Raw genomic sequence first — 15,042 nt, 5'->3', positions numbered from 1 at the left:
AGTGCTGGGATTAAAGGCGTGCGCCACCACGCCCGGCTCAACTCACATTTCTCAAATAATTGTTTTATACTGATGATATATAACTCAGAGTTTGAGGTATCATCTCCCTTCTCTGAGTTGAGAGCGTGATTATAAGTTCTAGTTGCTTCATGTCTCCCTGTCATTGCCACGAGGCAATACCATCTTGATACTGCAGTCACTTATAGCCTGAGGGCATCCCTGGGTCACTTCTGTATGTAAATGTCTGCTGTTCTGAAACGGAACCTCATCAGTCACTGTTATCCCAGCGCTGGCACCGGGGGGTTTGACACACACTTGTTGAACAGAACCCTGGATTGCTTAGGCCGCTTTGTTTTGAAACAGTAGAATGCTTGCCTATCATGTATTCATGAGGACCTGAATTCAGTCCCCAGCACTGAGGACATAGAATCAGGAAGATCAGAAGTTCAAGACCATTCTAGATACACAAAGCTCTTGTCTCTTAAAAAAAGAAGTAGGCTGACCCAGTCTTCAGTTTCAGAAATGTTTTCAGGCTGCGTCCTTTACAGCCTCTCTCATTCATATTTTCATGTCTATTTTTTTTTTCAATTTTCTTGATTTTTCGCCCCTCATAGTTTAGGTTTTCTTAAAAATGATGTGGTTTTGGTTTTCCTACCCAAAGTTCTTAGACACATTTAAGATGTTTTTGCCATAATGAGATTAAGGGATTTTGATATCTCAAGTGACTGAGCTTTTAAAATCAAACTCTAACATAATCCTGAGGAAACTGCCAGGCTCACCAGCCAGCCTGAGGCTAGGCTGCTGAAGCAGCAATCTGTGGTGGGAACCTCACCAGCAGTTCTTGGGCAAGTTTCTTTCATTGACAGCATTACCACAAGTTGAGCTCAACAGTACTATATATGGCGAACCAATACATGTGTGTTGTTAGGGAAGAGTAGGGAGTGGAGCAAAGCAAACCAATGCTCTGTGCTGTCCCCCGCTGTCTGTGGGGTCATATTTATACTCCTTCATCAAGTGTCCTTTCACATGTTTGCTATAACCAAACATCCTTTCACCTGTGGGCCCCAGCAAAACAACATTTGACATAACCAACTTTCCAAAGAAACTAGGAGTTTCCACTTGAAGAATCTCCATGGGGAATCTGTAGAGGCTTGAGGCTTGAATTCGAGACCACAGTGTGAGCACTGAAGGAGAAAGGCGAGGTGGTTCTATAAACTTGTTCTCTGACTTTGTTAGCTCACCTCAGAGTGAAGCTAGTGTTCCTTGTCCAGTATAGTTGGCTAACTGGAAAAGGCTGTTTCTAGTCAGAGGAGACTGACTAGTCGTGAGTTCTGATTACTCGAGTCCCCACCTGGCTCCCAGAAAACAGCAGAGCAGCACTGTGCCCTGAACCCTTCTCTGACCATAAGTGAGCGCACTGCAGTGGAGGCCTGGAGCCCTGCGTTTACCAGTGGGATTTGATCTAGGTTCACACTTTCTCCATCAGCAAGTAAGCCAATCTTACCTGCAGTGTCTACAAGGATCTCCCCTCCCTGAGTTCTTTCAATCCAGGCAGCACTGAATTCAGAGCCTCAACTTACTGTCAGGGTACCAGAGCCTTAACACTCATCCATTTCTATGGAGATGTTTATCCTCTGATTTAGTGTGAGCATCTCTAGATGGGGTAGACTCCTGGTGTTACCACACAGGTTTCTAGCACCTCGTGGTACTTCTGTCTTTAGCACAGGGCTCCCAGGATTGCCTGCAGTTGATTGTGAGTCCAAGGAAGCAGAGCTAGATTGCTCACCTGCTATACCTATAGTGTACATTCTAATTTCTCTCTGGTGGACTCAGCCCAAACCTATTGCCCATCACCTGATACTGTTAAGAGGGACACTGAGGAAAAGCTGTCCACAAGGAAAAGAGATTTGTCAGTGTGTGATAGTGTGAGAGGCTTGGAGAGCCCTCCACTGAAATGGGCCTTCCCCATCAAGCCACGGGTCCCTCTGAAGATGTGAGTGAGATTCAAAGGTCTTGTGGAGCAGGGTGGAGGTAGTAGGGTGGCAAAAATCCTGATAAAGTCCCTTCATTTAGAATTCATCTGTCTGAAAGAGGAATCGGGGTATTTTGAAATTTGAGAAAGGCACAAACATTGTTTAGGGTCTCGTTTTTTGTTGTTGTTGTTGTTGTTGTTGTTGTGTTTATCCCTTTAATCTACTTTTGTCTTTGGTAGAAACGGTCTGTTAATCTTACGCTTGTGTTTCTAGTGACACGATATTACAGGTGGTTTATTGACTTAACCATAAGTAAGAAGCATGTAGTGACAAACATTTCTTTAAACAGCCTTGAGATTTCTGTGGTTCTTAGCAATGTCTCAGCAGGTCTCAGGCTCATGGCTCTTTACAACCGAGAATCTTCCTAGGTTTTAATAAGAACAGCCTGTTCTTACTATTATTTCCATTTTATAGCTCTACCTAGGAAAGTGATACTGGCTGCATTTAGGATGTGTTTAGTGTTAAGAGCATCGGGTTTGTGAGAAGGAGCTGACACAGTTACCCTCCAGAAGCTGGGTTTGGAAAGGGAGTCCTGACTGGGGATGGGGGATGGGAAGGATGGGGGGGGGGGAATTCCTACATACACTACATATTAACGTGTGTGTGTGTGTGTGTGTGTGTGTGTGTAACTAGCAATTATAGGAAAGAGGTCCTGAATTTGAGAAGGGGTGGGCTAGGGATATGGATGAGGAAGGGAAGGGGTAGAATAATGTAATTAGCAGTTCTCGTGTCTGAAGTTCTCAAAAATGAAACTTTATAGTTTGACAAGTATATACATATATTTGTTAATTTTATTTTCTTCTGAGAAGATGACTTACGTAGAGTCTGGAAGCCCAGAATCCACATAATGTTAAGGGACGGCAGCACATAAACTCCAGAGCTGAACTGGTGGGTATTTGAAGCTCCCTGGCCAGTTAACCAAACCAGTGAACTGAGGGCTCGGTGAGAGACCCTGTGTCCAAAGACCTACCCACCACTGACCTCAGTCCTCACAAATACATAACATACACCACAGAGAGAGGGGAGGGAGGAGAGAGAGGCTTTACAACGTCTTCTTGCAGGATCACTTTAGAACACAAAGCTCCCTGGTTAACATTGTCCAGCCCAGAAGTAAGTTATTTTAAACCTGTAACGGGGTCCTTTATGAATGAACCCTCCATAACACCTGCCTCACTGGCCAATAAGTTGCTTTTAAAAGCTAAAGTTAGAAGAGGTGGCTGAGCTGTTAAGAGTGCTTGCTGCTTCCTGCAGATGGCTCTTAAGTCCCCAGCACCCACATCAGGCAGCTCAAAGCCTCCTCTAACCCCATCTCCAGGGATTCCAACAGCTTCTGACTTCAATAGGAATCGGCATGCAACGACACGTACATAAATGTGGACACACATAAAAAATATTTTAGCAAGTCAGGTGCTCCCTGATCATCCATGTGAGTTTACCCCTCAAAATAATATTAACGATGACAATTTAATAGCATTACTGCCCAGACAGATAATATACATTAAGATGTTTATTGAAGCTTTTCCAAGGTTAATATTTCTCACCATTCCTCCAATATCCCTCTGCTTGCCCTGTCAAGAATTTAGCACTGGCCTGTTAGTAGAGCTGCACATTCTGCAGCATTCTAAAGCGAAACACCGGCGTCTACTCAGCCTTAAAGCGGAAGTGTGAGGGAAGTTGTTCAGCGCTCTCAGGAGTTTCCCGGCTCTCAGAGTGAATATGGTGGCGGTGAAGAGAGCTTCTCGTAGGCAGGCGGAGCGTTGGGAACCTGTGAGGAGGAGAGCAGAGAGGAGGAGAGTGGGCTTGGCAGTGGAGAGTGGTCTAGGGGCGGGGCTTGAGGCAAGGCAGTTTGCGTCGTCGCATTTATACTTCCGCTGTATACTGAAGCTTCTAACCATTCATACATATCTTTCACCCAGTGAAGTAATTGTTAAATTTTACCAGTGTCTATGTTGAGACGTTGGAGGGAAGAGAAAAAGAGAGATGAGGGTATTCCCAAAATCGAAAAGTGTGTTTATGCTCAGATCATTCGTCAGAATTTCCAATCGTAATGAAAGTCTGGGGTGGGGGGCAGCACCTGTGCCACCACAGCACACATGCAAAATTCACAGGACAGTGTGGGGGACCTGGTTCTCTCCTTTTACCAGGTAGGGCTCAGGGATCAACCTCAAAGTTGTCAGGTTTAGCAGCCCTGAGGCAACTTGCCTACCCATTGAATCCTGAGTATCACTCAACAAACACTCACCACACAGGACCCTGTTAGTTGTGTCTAAAAGCACATTTAGGACTAGGGGTGGGGTTAGGGGCAACTCAATGATAGACATCATTAAAAGATGGAGTCAAGAGAGACACATTGATCTACCAACTGAGCACAATGTGCCGGTCATTCAGCTAAGGCTCACAACAGTTCAAGGAAATGTTCTCAAGGGGAAAACTGAGACATAAAAAAGTCACGTGTCCTAGCTCACAACTAGGAAGTCATGGAGCTAAGATGCAAGCACGCCTGTCTGACTCCAGAACCAAAGCTGGGCATTACTTTGCTATGCTTAGTGTGCACCAGTGCTGTGCAGCAGGAATGCATGCAAGTCACATGCAGAATGTAAACGCCTAGTAGCTTTTACCACACTACCATGTTTCAAGTGTTTAATACATGTGGTTGTGGCTCAGCTCTCTAGGAGAAAATTCTCCCCTTGTCTCTTACATGTAGGAATCTCATTGACTGTAAAATCTAAGTATAAGAAGACACAGATTAAAATACATATTTTTCCCACATTTGTTTGTTTGTTTATAAAATATACAAAACAACAATTACCATTTTGACCTTAATGGGGGAGGAGCACACGTGTGGATTGATGCTAGGGCCTCATGCATGCAAAGCGAGTGCTCTGTCATTGAGCTAAGATACCAGCCCTAATTATAAGCATTATCGGTCAGTTAACAGTTTAGTGACAGTAAGTAGATTTAAGATTACACTTGAATAGAAATCAACTTTGTTTACTTGGACTGAAAGCAGCTGGCAAGAAAATGCCCGGATGCATGACCACCACCTACCACGGGCTGATGGGATTTCTCTTGAGAAGACAGTCGGCTGTCCTGATGATCAGGACTCTCACATGAGCATCTTTCCCTTGGGGTATTTTGAATACCAGTATGACGCCTTTTGTCCTGAAATATAAAGTCATAAGAATGAATAGCAATAATGATGACAGTCTACTGAAGAAAAGAAAAAGGAAACAATGCTTTAAAAATTACCATTAGGGCTGGAGAAATGGCCCAGTGGTTAAGAGCACTGGCTACTCCACCTGAGTAGCCAGGTTCCATTCCTAGCCCCCACAGTGCAGTTCATAACTGTCTGTAACTTCAATTTCAAGTGATCCTATGCTCCACACAGACACGCATGCAGGCAAAACACCAGTACACACAAAATGAAATTAAAATTTTAAAAACATATACATGTGAAAATGGGCATTAAGCTAGCTGCTTCCACTTACTAGCCAGGCATCCTCACAACACTTCCTTACTCTTCATTCCAGTCCTGAGATCTGTAGTAGCAAGATGATGCAGCCCACTTTTCAGAGTTGTCAGGACGGACTAAAGTGCCTGGCACCACACTGTCACTAACTGGGGAGCCTGGAAGAGGAGACTGGATCTACAAAGTGAACAGTTCGTGAAATTATCCTTCAGAAATGAGGTGGCCGCGAGAGACACCTCACTGGTGACGAGCTTTCGCTGTTCTTGCAAAGGACCTGGATTCCCAGTTCCCAGTACTGGTACTGTGCCTCACTCCTGCCTAACACTCCAGTTCCAGGGGATCCTGGCTTCTTCTGGCTTCTGCATTTCATAGATACATGCAGACACTCATAGACATCATAGGGAATAGAATCTTTAAAAAATAAATAAATAAGATGGGCTGGAGAGATGGCTTAGCGGTTAAGAGCACTAACTGCTCTGCCAGAGGGCCTGAGTTCAAATCCCAGCAACCACATGGTGGCTCATAACCTTCTGTAATGGGATCCAATGCCCTCTTCTGGTGTGTATCTAAAGATAGCTGCAGTGTACTCGTATACATAAAATGAATAAATAATTCTTTAAAAGATAAGATAAAGAAGAAAGCTAGGATTGATGCTATACTTGAATAATTCCAGCACCAGGAAAGCCAAAGCAAGAGGACCATTACTTTGAGGCTACAGAATAAGAACTCCCTCAGAAAAGAAAAAAAGAAATGAAGAATGAAGCCAACTTGTAAGCCGAGCAAATCATTTACACCTCGAGTTGGTTTTAGTATTTTAGCACAGCAATAGAAAACAGCTAAGACATAATAGTTACTGCACCGTGTCACATAATAAGCCACCATGTGGGTGCTGGGAACTGAACCTGGGTCCTCTGGAAGAGCAGCCAGTGCACTTACCTGCTGAGCCACCCCTCCTATCCAGTGGCTTGCTGGCCTCAAAACGCCCAGACTTTGTCTTGGAACCTATACAAACGTTCAGGTTTTTAAGGCTCCATTCCTAATGTAAGAGCTATAGCAAGTTAGCATGTGGTCCTTACATCATGACCAATAGATAGATGGATGGATAGATGAGGGAAGATTTTCAGTGGTGCACCTTATGCGGTGGGGAGGATGGTTTTCTCCTCCTGGTGTGATTATCAGTAAGATGTTGGATACCATGGGCTACTTAGTGTGATAGAGACAGAAGAATCTGGCAGGGACCCAACCCAGCAAGGAAGAATATTTGCCACCCAGACTGACAAGCTGACTTTGATCCCAAACCACCACAAGATAGGAGAGAAACAACGCGGCATGCACACACACACATGCACATATATTCACGGGCATCCCCACTCTCCACACCCGTACCATGACAAGTCACACACATCCACATCCATCCACGGGCATCCCCAGAAGTTCAGAGGAAGGATCAGACCCTTCAGGGGACCGTTACCCACCATCAAGGTTCTGTATCCACTTCGTCTTCTACAGTACCAGCAGCCGACAAGCAGTGCAATCCCCAGGACCACGATCAGGATGCCGATCCCTGCAGCCCTGGACGAGGAGATAGGCATGTCCAACAGAGCTCAGAAACATCGTTCCAGACTTGGACGAGACAGCAACCAACCTTCTCCCTTTTCGTGATCCAGGAAAACATCTTCTAGTCTCCAGTTTGTGAGTCTTCGCACTGGGCACCTGACCAGACCTACAGCGCCACCATCCAAGGACAGGACCTAGTTTAGGAGCCTTTAGCACATCCAAGTCCCAAGCATAAGAGCTGCCCTGGCATCTGACCTTCGTGTGGACAGTTTACTTACTGAAGTAGAGTGATCTTTTCCTCTGAACGTGGCTTATTTAAAGCATTTTTTTTTCCAACTCAATTCAGATTAAAAGAAACAGAAATGAACACTCTGAACCAGTGGCTGTGCTCACCAATTTTTGATAATTCTCATAATAATCTGCAGCGTAGATACCATTTATTATCTCTATTTCACAGAGGAAGAAATAAACTTAGAGGGCTTGCCCAGCAGAACTATCACAAGTCTGAGCCAGGGTTTGAACCCGAGGCTATCCCTGCTCCTAACTCTGCTCTGCTCTGATCCCCCGTGGCACCGACAGAGGAGTCTGAGCTGGACCTGGTGCACTTACCTATGCATCTGGCCCTGAGCATCAGGACACGGTTTTGAGGCTCTAAGCCAGCCACTTCTGCACTGCGTCCAGAGACCCGTGGGAAGCGTTGCAGTTGTCGCAAAAGCCTCAGGAACAGAGCTTGGCATGTGTATTCCTGCACGGCCCTGCCAGGCAGATGCTCATCTACAGTGCTCAGCACTGAGGACCAGACACTATGTGACCATGAACTTGCTCAGACATGCTCTGCAGAGCCAGGTGGTGCATACTAGATTGAGTGGCTGCAGGGTGCGGGGAGGGAGTTCTGCCAGGAACGCCGACCTCCATCTCAAGGTGTCAAGCGATCAAGCATGTCCTGTCCAACTCCAAATGGGATGGAGAGACCTGGAGGATGGCCTTTCCAGGGGAAGCTCTGCCCTGATAGTGTAGGACCATCCCTTACAGTAGCTGCAAAGGCCCGGGGAATCTTGGTAGAGCTACAAACTGCATCATGGTCCAAGCGCCCAGATCCCAGGCACTGGGACCTTCTCTCAACACCGGTTTGTGCCAGGCACTGTGCAGCAGTCCTCTGAGCTAAGGATAGTTCGTTTTACAGCTGCTGTCAGGCTTACAAGATGCTCAAGGCTGCACAGCCAGCATGTAGACGAACCAGCAGAGTAAGTGGCCCTAGACAGCCGCAATGGGAGTGCTACGATTCAGGCCAGACCTACGTCCTCTGTCCTTTCCTGGAAGAACCGTCTTCTAAGATAAAACTGTCACAAAAAGTGTTCACTGGCTCTCTTGACTGAAGGCATCTGACATAATTCCCAGCAGGCTCTTGCTCTAAGCTCACCCTGCACTCTCTCTTTGAGCATCTTGACACAGACGGCTCTGTTCTACCTCTTTATGCACAGTCATCTTTTACTGAGAACACACACACACAAGTGATTGAAAGCTTAAAACATCAAAGAATGCCAGACATGCCAGAGGAAGCTGCTGCCTGGCCTTGCAAGACTCCTCAGTCACCCAGATACCTTGGGGGGTGGTCACATGAGGCACCATTAAAGTACAGACCCTGGGGCCCCACTCCTGGTCTAAACTGACTCCTCTTGGAGGCAGCACCTAGGAATCTTGAGTTTAGGCAAGCTCCCAGGATGCCTTATCGCCATACATGTAAGAGTCCCTGTCTACTGAGGCTTCAGAGGGAGCTAACAGCCAATAGGGGGGTAGCCCCTTTTGACTGGCTATGGGAACTCACTTTATATTACTCTTCCTCATACCACTGGCAGATTTCAATGGAGGAGAAATATCCTCCGAGAATCTCAGAGATGTATTGCTTCAATGCAGATGCTTCAGTGCAGAGGCCTCTGCTCCCCGCTACATCTGACCCTCCTGTTTAAACAGGGCAGCCAGATGACTGAGCACCTGTCAGGATGAATCCTGATATTGACGGCCTTGTGCAGTGATTTTTCTTGTAGTCTTCACTGGTCTCTTTCATTACCTTGCTGAAAATCATGTACCATGCTTCAAGTACTGGACAACCTTCATGGACTGAGGTAAAAAAGTGTCACTGCCCTGTGCTGGGGCCTCTGGTGATGCTGATGGACACCATGGCAGACTGAACGGGAGTTTTTCTCCTGCTGGAACCAAGGAGCTCTCCTATCCTCTCAGGGAAGACACCAGAGTACTCGCTGCCCCTGAGTAAGGACTTTGGTCAAGGTGTACAAAAGAAAACACAAGCCTTCAGTGAAGGGGTTAGATGATGATGATGGTGAAGATGATGATGATGGAGAAGAAGGAGGAGGAGGAGGAGAAGGAGGAGAAAGAAGAAGAAGAAGAAGAAGAAGAAGAAGAAGAAGAAGAAGAAGAAGAAGAAGAAGAAGAAGAAGAAGAAGAATTTGTGTGTGTGTGTGTGTGATGTATATGATGGTACTAAGTCACAGGTGTCCTTCGTAAACTGTTGTCTCCAACCCCAAACCCACTTTCCTATGCCCTGCTCTGGGCGCTGGCACTGGACTCTGAAAATCCAATGACTTTTTTGCCAGTGTGCCCCTACAGAGAGTGTGTGGAGTCTCTTCAGAGTCTGCCTGCCACTCTGTTAAGCATCACCTCACAGCAGCTCTTCACACGGTTAGCTGTGGGAGCCACTACCGCCTTCACCCACTGAGACCGGAGCTGTACACCACACAGGAAGACTCAGCTTTCAGCCTACTGAGCTGACAAGGCCTGCCTCTAGCTTCCAGCTTGGCAGTTGGAGATACTGTCTCACCTCCCTGTGGATGAGATTGTGCAAATATTTGCCATCTTTAACCCACCAGCTTAGTGCTCCATAGGCAAACAGGCTCTCATGACTGAAGGCCTGTATTAAATCCCAACATCACCACATCCAGGGGCACACCTCATAGTTTCTCTAAGCTGTTCCCACCCACATACAACACAGCAGACAAATATGGGCGTCATGATGTGGGGGGTAGCAGAAAACAGTGGCCCCAGTCTTCCCTTGGTTTCTCACTTTCTGATGTGGAAACACAAAGAAGGTGGTGTCGCATCCTCACTTAGACAGAGGTGATGTGCAGGGGTGACAGAGAAAGAAGGGAACTGACTGACTAAGACTCCTAGACTACTGAGTGAGAGAGAACAAAAACTCCAGTTTAAGGGTCTGTGGCATCAGCCTAAAGATGCGTAAACAATGCATTATACAATGTATCTCCCACCTAAATGGAATGTTGTGGAGACAATTTGCTACAATGTATCACTTCCCCCACCTCCCCAACTGGCTATGCTGTGGCGTGGGAAATCCCCTGGGAAGTGCTCCCAGCTGGACTGCATTGATGATTGCTTGTTTGCTGCCTGACCTGTGTAATCTCAGTAAGATTTTCCAGCAACTCTTTCTACAGGGGAACAGATCTGCAGGGGTTCTGAGCTGACTGCTAAAAGACTGTCTAAAACAGAGGTGCTCAACCTGTGGGTCACTCCCCTGGCCCCCTACCCCAGGAGATTTCCACAGAGATCATGTATCAGATATCCTGCATATCAGATATTTACATTATAATTCATAACACTATCAAATTTACAGTTATAAAGTAGCAATGGGAATAAGTTTATGGTTGGGGATCACCACAACCTGAGGAACTAATAGAGTCGCAGCATTAGGAAGTTGAGAACACGGAACTAAATGAAAGCCTGTCTGGAGTCCCTGCTCAGGTTCAGCTCCGACCACACCCTTTCCACTCCTAGGACTTGCAAAGGGTGTCCCTAGGTCCCCTAAGGGCACTTACAGGTGCCAGAATGACTCCCTGCCTAACTCTCCCACTGGACTCTAGACCTTTTCAGAGATATAGAACGGTATCTCCCGATGAAGTGCTTAGTTCTTAGAAGTAATAATCGCATAAATACTTCTTACTAATTAACTCAGAAGCTCAAACACCTTTCTGTAGGATGGAGCTCTCAAGCAATAGTCATGGCCGCCATCTTCAGCCTGGAGTCTGCATGCAGCCTGAGACCTACACCCATGCCCCTCATCCACGCTGGCTCTTTAGCAACTTAACTCTGTCTACAAAGCACCTGCAGGAGTCTTGAGAGGAATTGGTGAATAGGCTTGAGGAAGAAGGTATCTGAGTCCTGGACATATTTTCCCAACTTGGGAACCAACAACCAAGGCCCAAAAAATGTGGACAAAAACAGTAATATCTAACTTTTCTCACTTGTTCCTCCCCACCTGTTTGGCCCCAGAGAACTGTGAGTTAGACCACTGTAGGACCTCCAGGACTCCCCTTAATGGCAGTGGTTTTATTCTTTGGGGAGATTAATGCTTGAGAAAGTTACAGATAGGCATGCACATGTGGAAGTCAGTTGGCCGTGTCTGCAAATGGCAAATTGGAAATCCCAAAAAGTTTGCTTTGTAACTTACTCTTCAGCAGTGACATAGGAGTGGCTGTGCCCCTTCCTGGGATAACCAAAGTGAATGTCATCTCGGGGCATCGTGTGGACTCAGCACAGGACACCTAAAGGAAGGGCACATAGGGATTGCTTAGTGTATCCAAAACATCAACACTCATCTCACAGAGATGACACACAGAGACTGTTCCCAGGATAGGTATCAGCTAGCTAGCACCCCTGTGTCCTCCCTGTGGGGATTCACATATCATCTTGTTAATTCCAAGAGCTTTCAGATTAGCTCAGGCTCTGACACCCTCTACCTTCTGGAAAACTAAATTCTAAGAAGAGACTGCTAAGGAAACAACGTTTAAAACTGAGTTATCGCAGGGACGTGTCTTCTCTGGCCTTCAGCTTGATTCGATGATAAACTCCTGAGAGGATTTTAGCCATTCCATCTTGACCTAGCGCATCAGTCTGTAAGAGGTGGGGCTGAAGGGATGATTCAGTGGGGAAAGGTGTTTGTACGTGAGTCTGGCAACCTCACTTAGCTGAGTGTGAGCCCCAGAACCCTGGTGAAAGTGGGAGAAGGCCCCATGGCATCATTAATAGTCCCACATGTGCACTGTAACAAGTGCACACACACACACAGTAATAATAAATTAACACATAATAATAATAATAAATAGTAAATAATAATAATAGAATAATAAATGTAAAAATAAAACAATAAAAGAAGCTGAGCAGAGGTGACACACATCTTTAATCCCAGCACTGGAGAAGCAGAGGCAGGTGAATCTCTGTGAGTTTGAAGCCAGCCTGGTCTACAGAGCAAGTTCCAGGACAGTCAGGGCTACACAGACACCCTGTCTCAAAAAACAAAAACAAAAACAAAACAACACATGCGCATGTCACACACACACACACACACACACAGAAGCCAAAAACAATATGCCTTATTTTTTTCCAAAATTACCACTGTTATCAATCACAGAGAGAGAGAGAGAGAGAGAGAGAGAGAGAGAGAGAGAGAGAGAGAGAGAAGCAAAAAATATGCCTTATTTTTTTCCAAAATTACCACTGTTATCAATCTCTGGCAGAGCAGAAGCTTGCAGTGTTTAATGAGCAGTGTCTCCCAGAGTACCCCAGCCCAAGCCTGACCAGGTGTATAGGCCACATCTTCCAAAGCCACTTTTGCACAAGGGACCCTGTTCTTGTTGGCCAAGTCCACATCACCCAAGACAGACTGAGGAAGCCGGGACCTCCTTTCGTCTAGTACCTTCTTCCCCCTCCAGTTCAGTTTCTGTTTCTGTCTATCCAGGTCTCACGGCGAGAAATTAAAAGCTTTTTTTATAGACAGAGTTTCACTGCACTGCTCTGGCTGTCTTAGAATGAAATATGTAGACTAGGCTGGCCTTAAATTTGTATAGACCTGTGTGCCCCTGCTTTCCAAGTCCTGGAATTAATTAAAGGTGTGTGCCACTATACGCAAACCAAACACCCAAAATGTGCATAAATGAATAATAACAAGAATCTCATGGACTACAGTGACTATAACTACTGTGAGCTTAATAAAAGACAATAACAGAAGCTTCATCCCTTGTCATTATGATCAGGTTTTTGCCTTTTTTAAAATTACTGCTATTATAAATGTTAAGGGTCAACCCGCACGGAAGTTCATTAATTAGCTCCAATGTGAAGAACAGGGATAATGGGAGGGCAAAATCAGGATTTCCTTGAGCCCAGAAGGTGACTCCTTTCCACGGGGGCATTTTGCATGTAATTTGCCCTTCCCAGGTGTAAGAAGGAAACTACAGTTGAACTCTGGAGATCACCTCCGATGGGGAGTGTAAGGTGAGCCCTGCGTTGACAGACAAGAGACTCAATTAACTCTGCATTAATTGTCTCTGTGGGTGTCTACCTCAAGCTCAGAGCCTCTGCCAACAGTTACAGGATACGTGTACCTCACCCCAGTGAAGCCAACAGAAGTCCCTTTGGGTGACAGACTAAATGTAGTGCACAGGGGTTCCTGTCACCCCACCCCACACGTCGATATTCTTGGCAATCTTGGAGGAATGAGGAAGAGTCTAAGAGACTCCAAAGGTTAGACCAAGCCCTGTTCTGGAAGAACAGGACAGTGTACAGTTAACAAGAAGCCGGTGTTCTTACCTTCCCCGAGGAACACTTCTTCCTGCTGTCTGGCTGTGTGTATGTGAAGACGGCTTCTCTGGCTGTTAATCTTAAAAAAAAAATAATTTTTTTTTCCGTTCTTGATCTTGAGTCTCATGATAGTCATGCGTTTTGGATTCCTAATGGGTTGTCTGTGATTGCTTATTTGGCATGAAAGAAACCAACTTCATTCTACCCTTTAAAAAAAAGAAAGAAAGAAAGAAAAAGAACAGAGCCCTTGATGGCTTGTGCTTTCCCCAGTCCCAACACTTTGCCCCAGGCAAGCCATTCCTCTTTAAGTTGCCAGGTAAATTACAGGGTACCCAGTTAAGCTTACATTTCAGATAAACAAGTATTTTTATCATGTGTCTAATGTAATACTTCTACTACAAAAATTCCTCTGGCTGTGGAATGCTCAGCTCTAAGTGCAACTTGAGTGTCACATGTCACATGTCACATCTCCTCCATGCCAGGCTCTGGGCTCTTTCAGGAGGAGGAGGGTGTAGTAGTCAGAGGGGGTGGCTGCCTTCAAGGAGACACAGCAGGGCGGTGGCACATAGAAACTCACAGCAGTTGGGACACCATGCTCAAGACCTACTTAAGGTCAAAAACACACAGCCCCTCCCCCAGCCGTGGAGCTGTTTGATAGATGCTAGAAGAGAGAGTGAGTTTTCTTTGGTGGTGTGACCACATTCCAGGGCAGGCCCCACTCCTGAGAGTAGGTTGGCAACACAAACTGTACTTCAAGAGTGAAGGAGAAGAGAAAGAGGAGGATGGAAGAGGAGGAAAGTGAGGAGGAGAGGGAAGATGAGGAGGGGGAAGATGAGGATGAGGGAGAAGTTGAGGAGGAGGGGGAAGATGAGGAAGAGGGGAGGAAGGGGAAGATAAGGAGGAGGGGGAAGATGAGGAGGAGGGGGAAGATGAGGAGGAGGGGGAAGATGAGGAGGAGGGGGAAGGTGAGGAGGAGGAGGAAGGTGAGGAGGAGGGGGAAGATGAAGAGGAGGGGGAAGATGAGGAGGAAGGTGAGGAGGAGAACTCCAAGTTGGGTGGGTAGAGAGCAGAGAGGGTAAGCTCTTGAAGGCAGAGAAGGGATGTGACAAAAAAAAAATACATGGTGTGAAATTCTCAAAATTTTAAATAAAATTTTATTTTAAAAAGTCTCAAGCCGGGCGTGGTGGCGCATGCCTTTAATCCTAGCACTCGGGAGGCAGAGGCAGGCGGATTTCTGAGTTCGAGGCCAGCCTGGTATACAGAGTGAGTTCCAGGACAGCCAGAGCTATACAGAGAAACCCTGTCTCGAAAAACCAAAAAAAAAAAAAAAGTCTCAAAACATTTTTTTAAGATTTATTTATTTATTATATGTAAGTACAC

The 15,042-nt window shown here is 46.0% G+C and overlaps 1 protein-coding gene across 1 annotated transcript; it reads right to left on the bottom strand.

Annotated features, from left to right (window-relative positions):
- Positions 1–3,446: 3,446 nt before the first annotated feature.
- Mlana (melan-A) lies at positions 3,447–13,952 on the bottom strand. Its single transcript, XM_021152573.2, has 5 exons — positions 13,672–13,952; positions 11,537–11,630; positions 6,978–7,074; positions 5,082–5,195; positions 3,447–3,798 (listed from the first exon to the last, which is right to left on the bottom strand). Exons 2-5 carry the CDS (start codon positions 11,605–11,607, stop codon positions 3,739–3,741), a joined length of 342 nt encoding a protein of 113 aa, XP_021008232.1. The 5' UTR covers positions 11,608–11,630; positions 13,672–13,952; the 3' UTR covers positions 3,447–3,738.
- Between the last annotated feature and the right edge of the window lie 1,090 nt (positions 13,953–15,042).

This window comes from Mus caroli, chromosome 19 (assembly GCF_900094665.2).
Source record: "Mus caroli chromosome 19, CAROLI_EIJ_v1.1, whole genome shotgun sequence".
NCBI lineage: Eukaryota > Metazoa > Chordata > Mammalia > Rodentia > Muridae > Mus > Mus caroli.
Note: the sequence above shows the minus strand (reverse complement) of the source record. Positions and strands in the feature narration are given on the sequence as shown.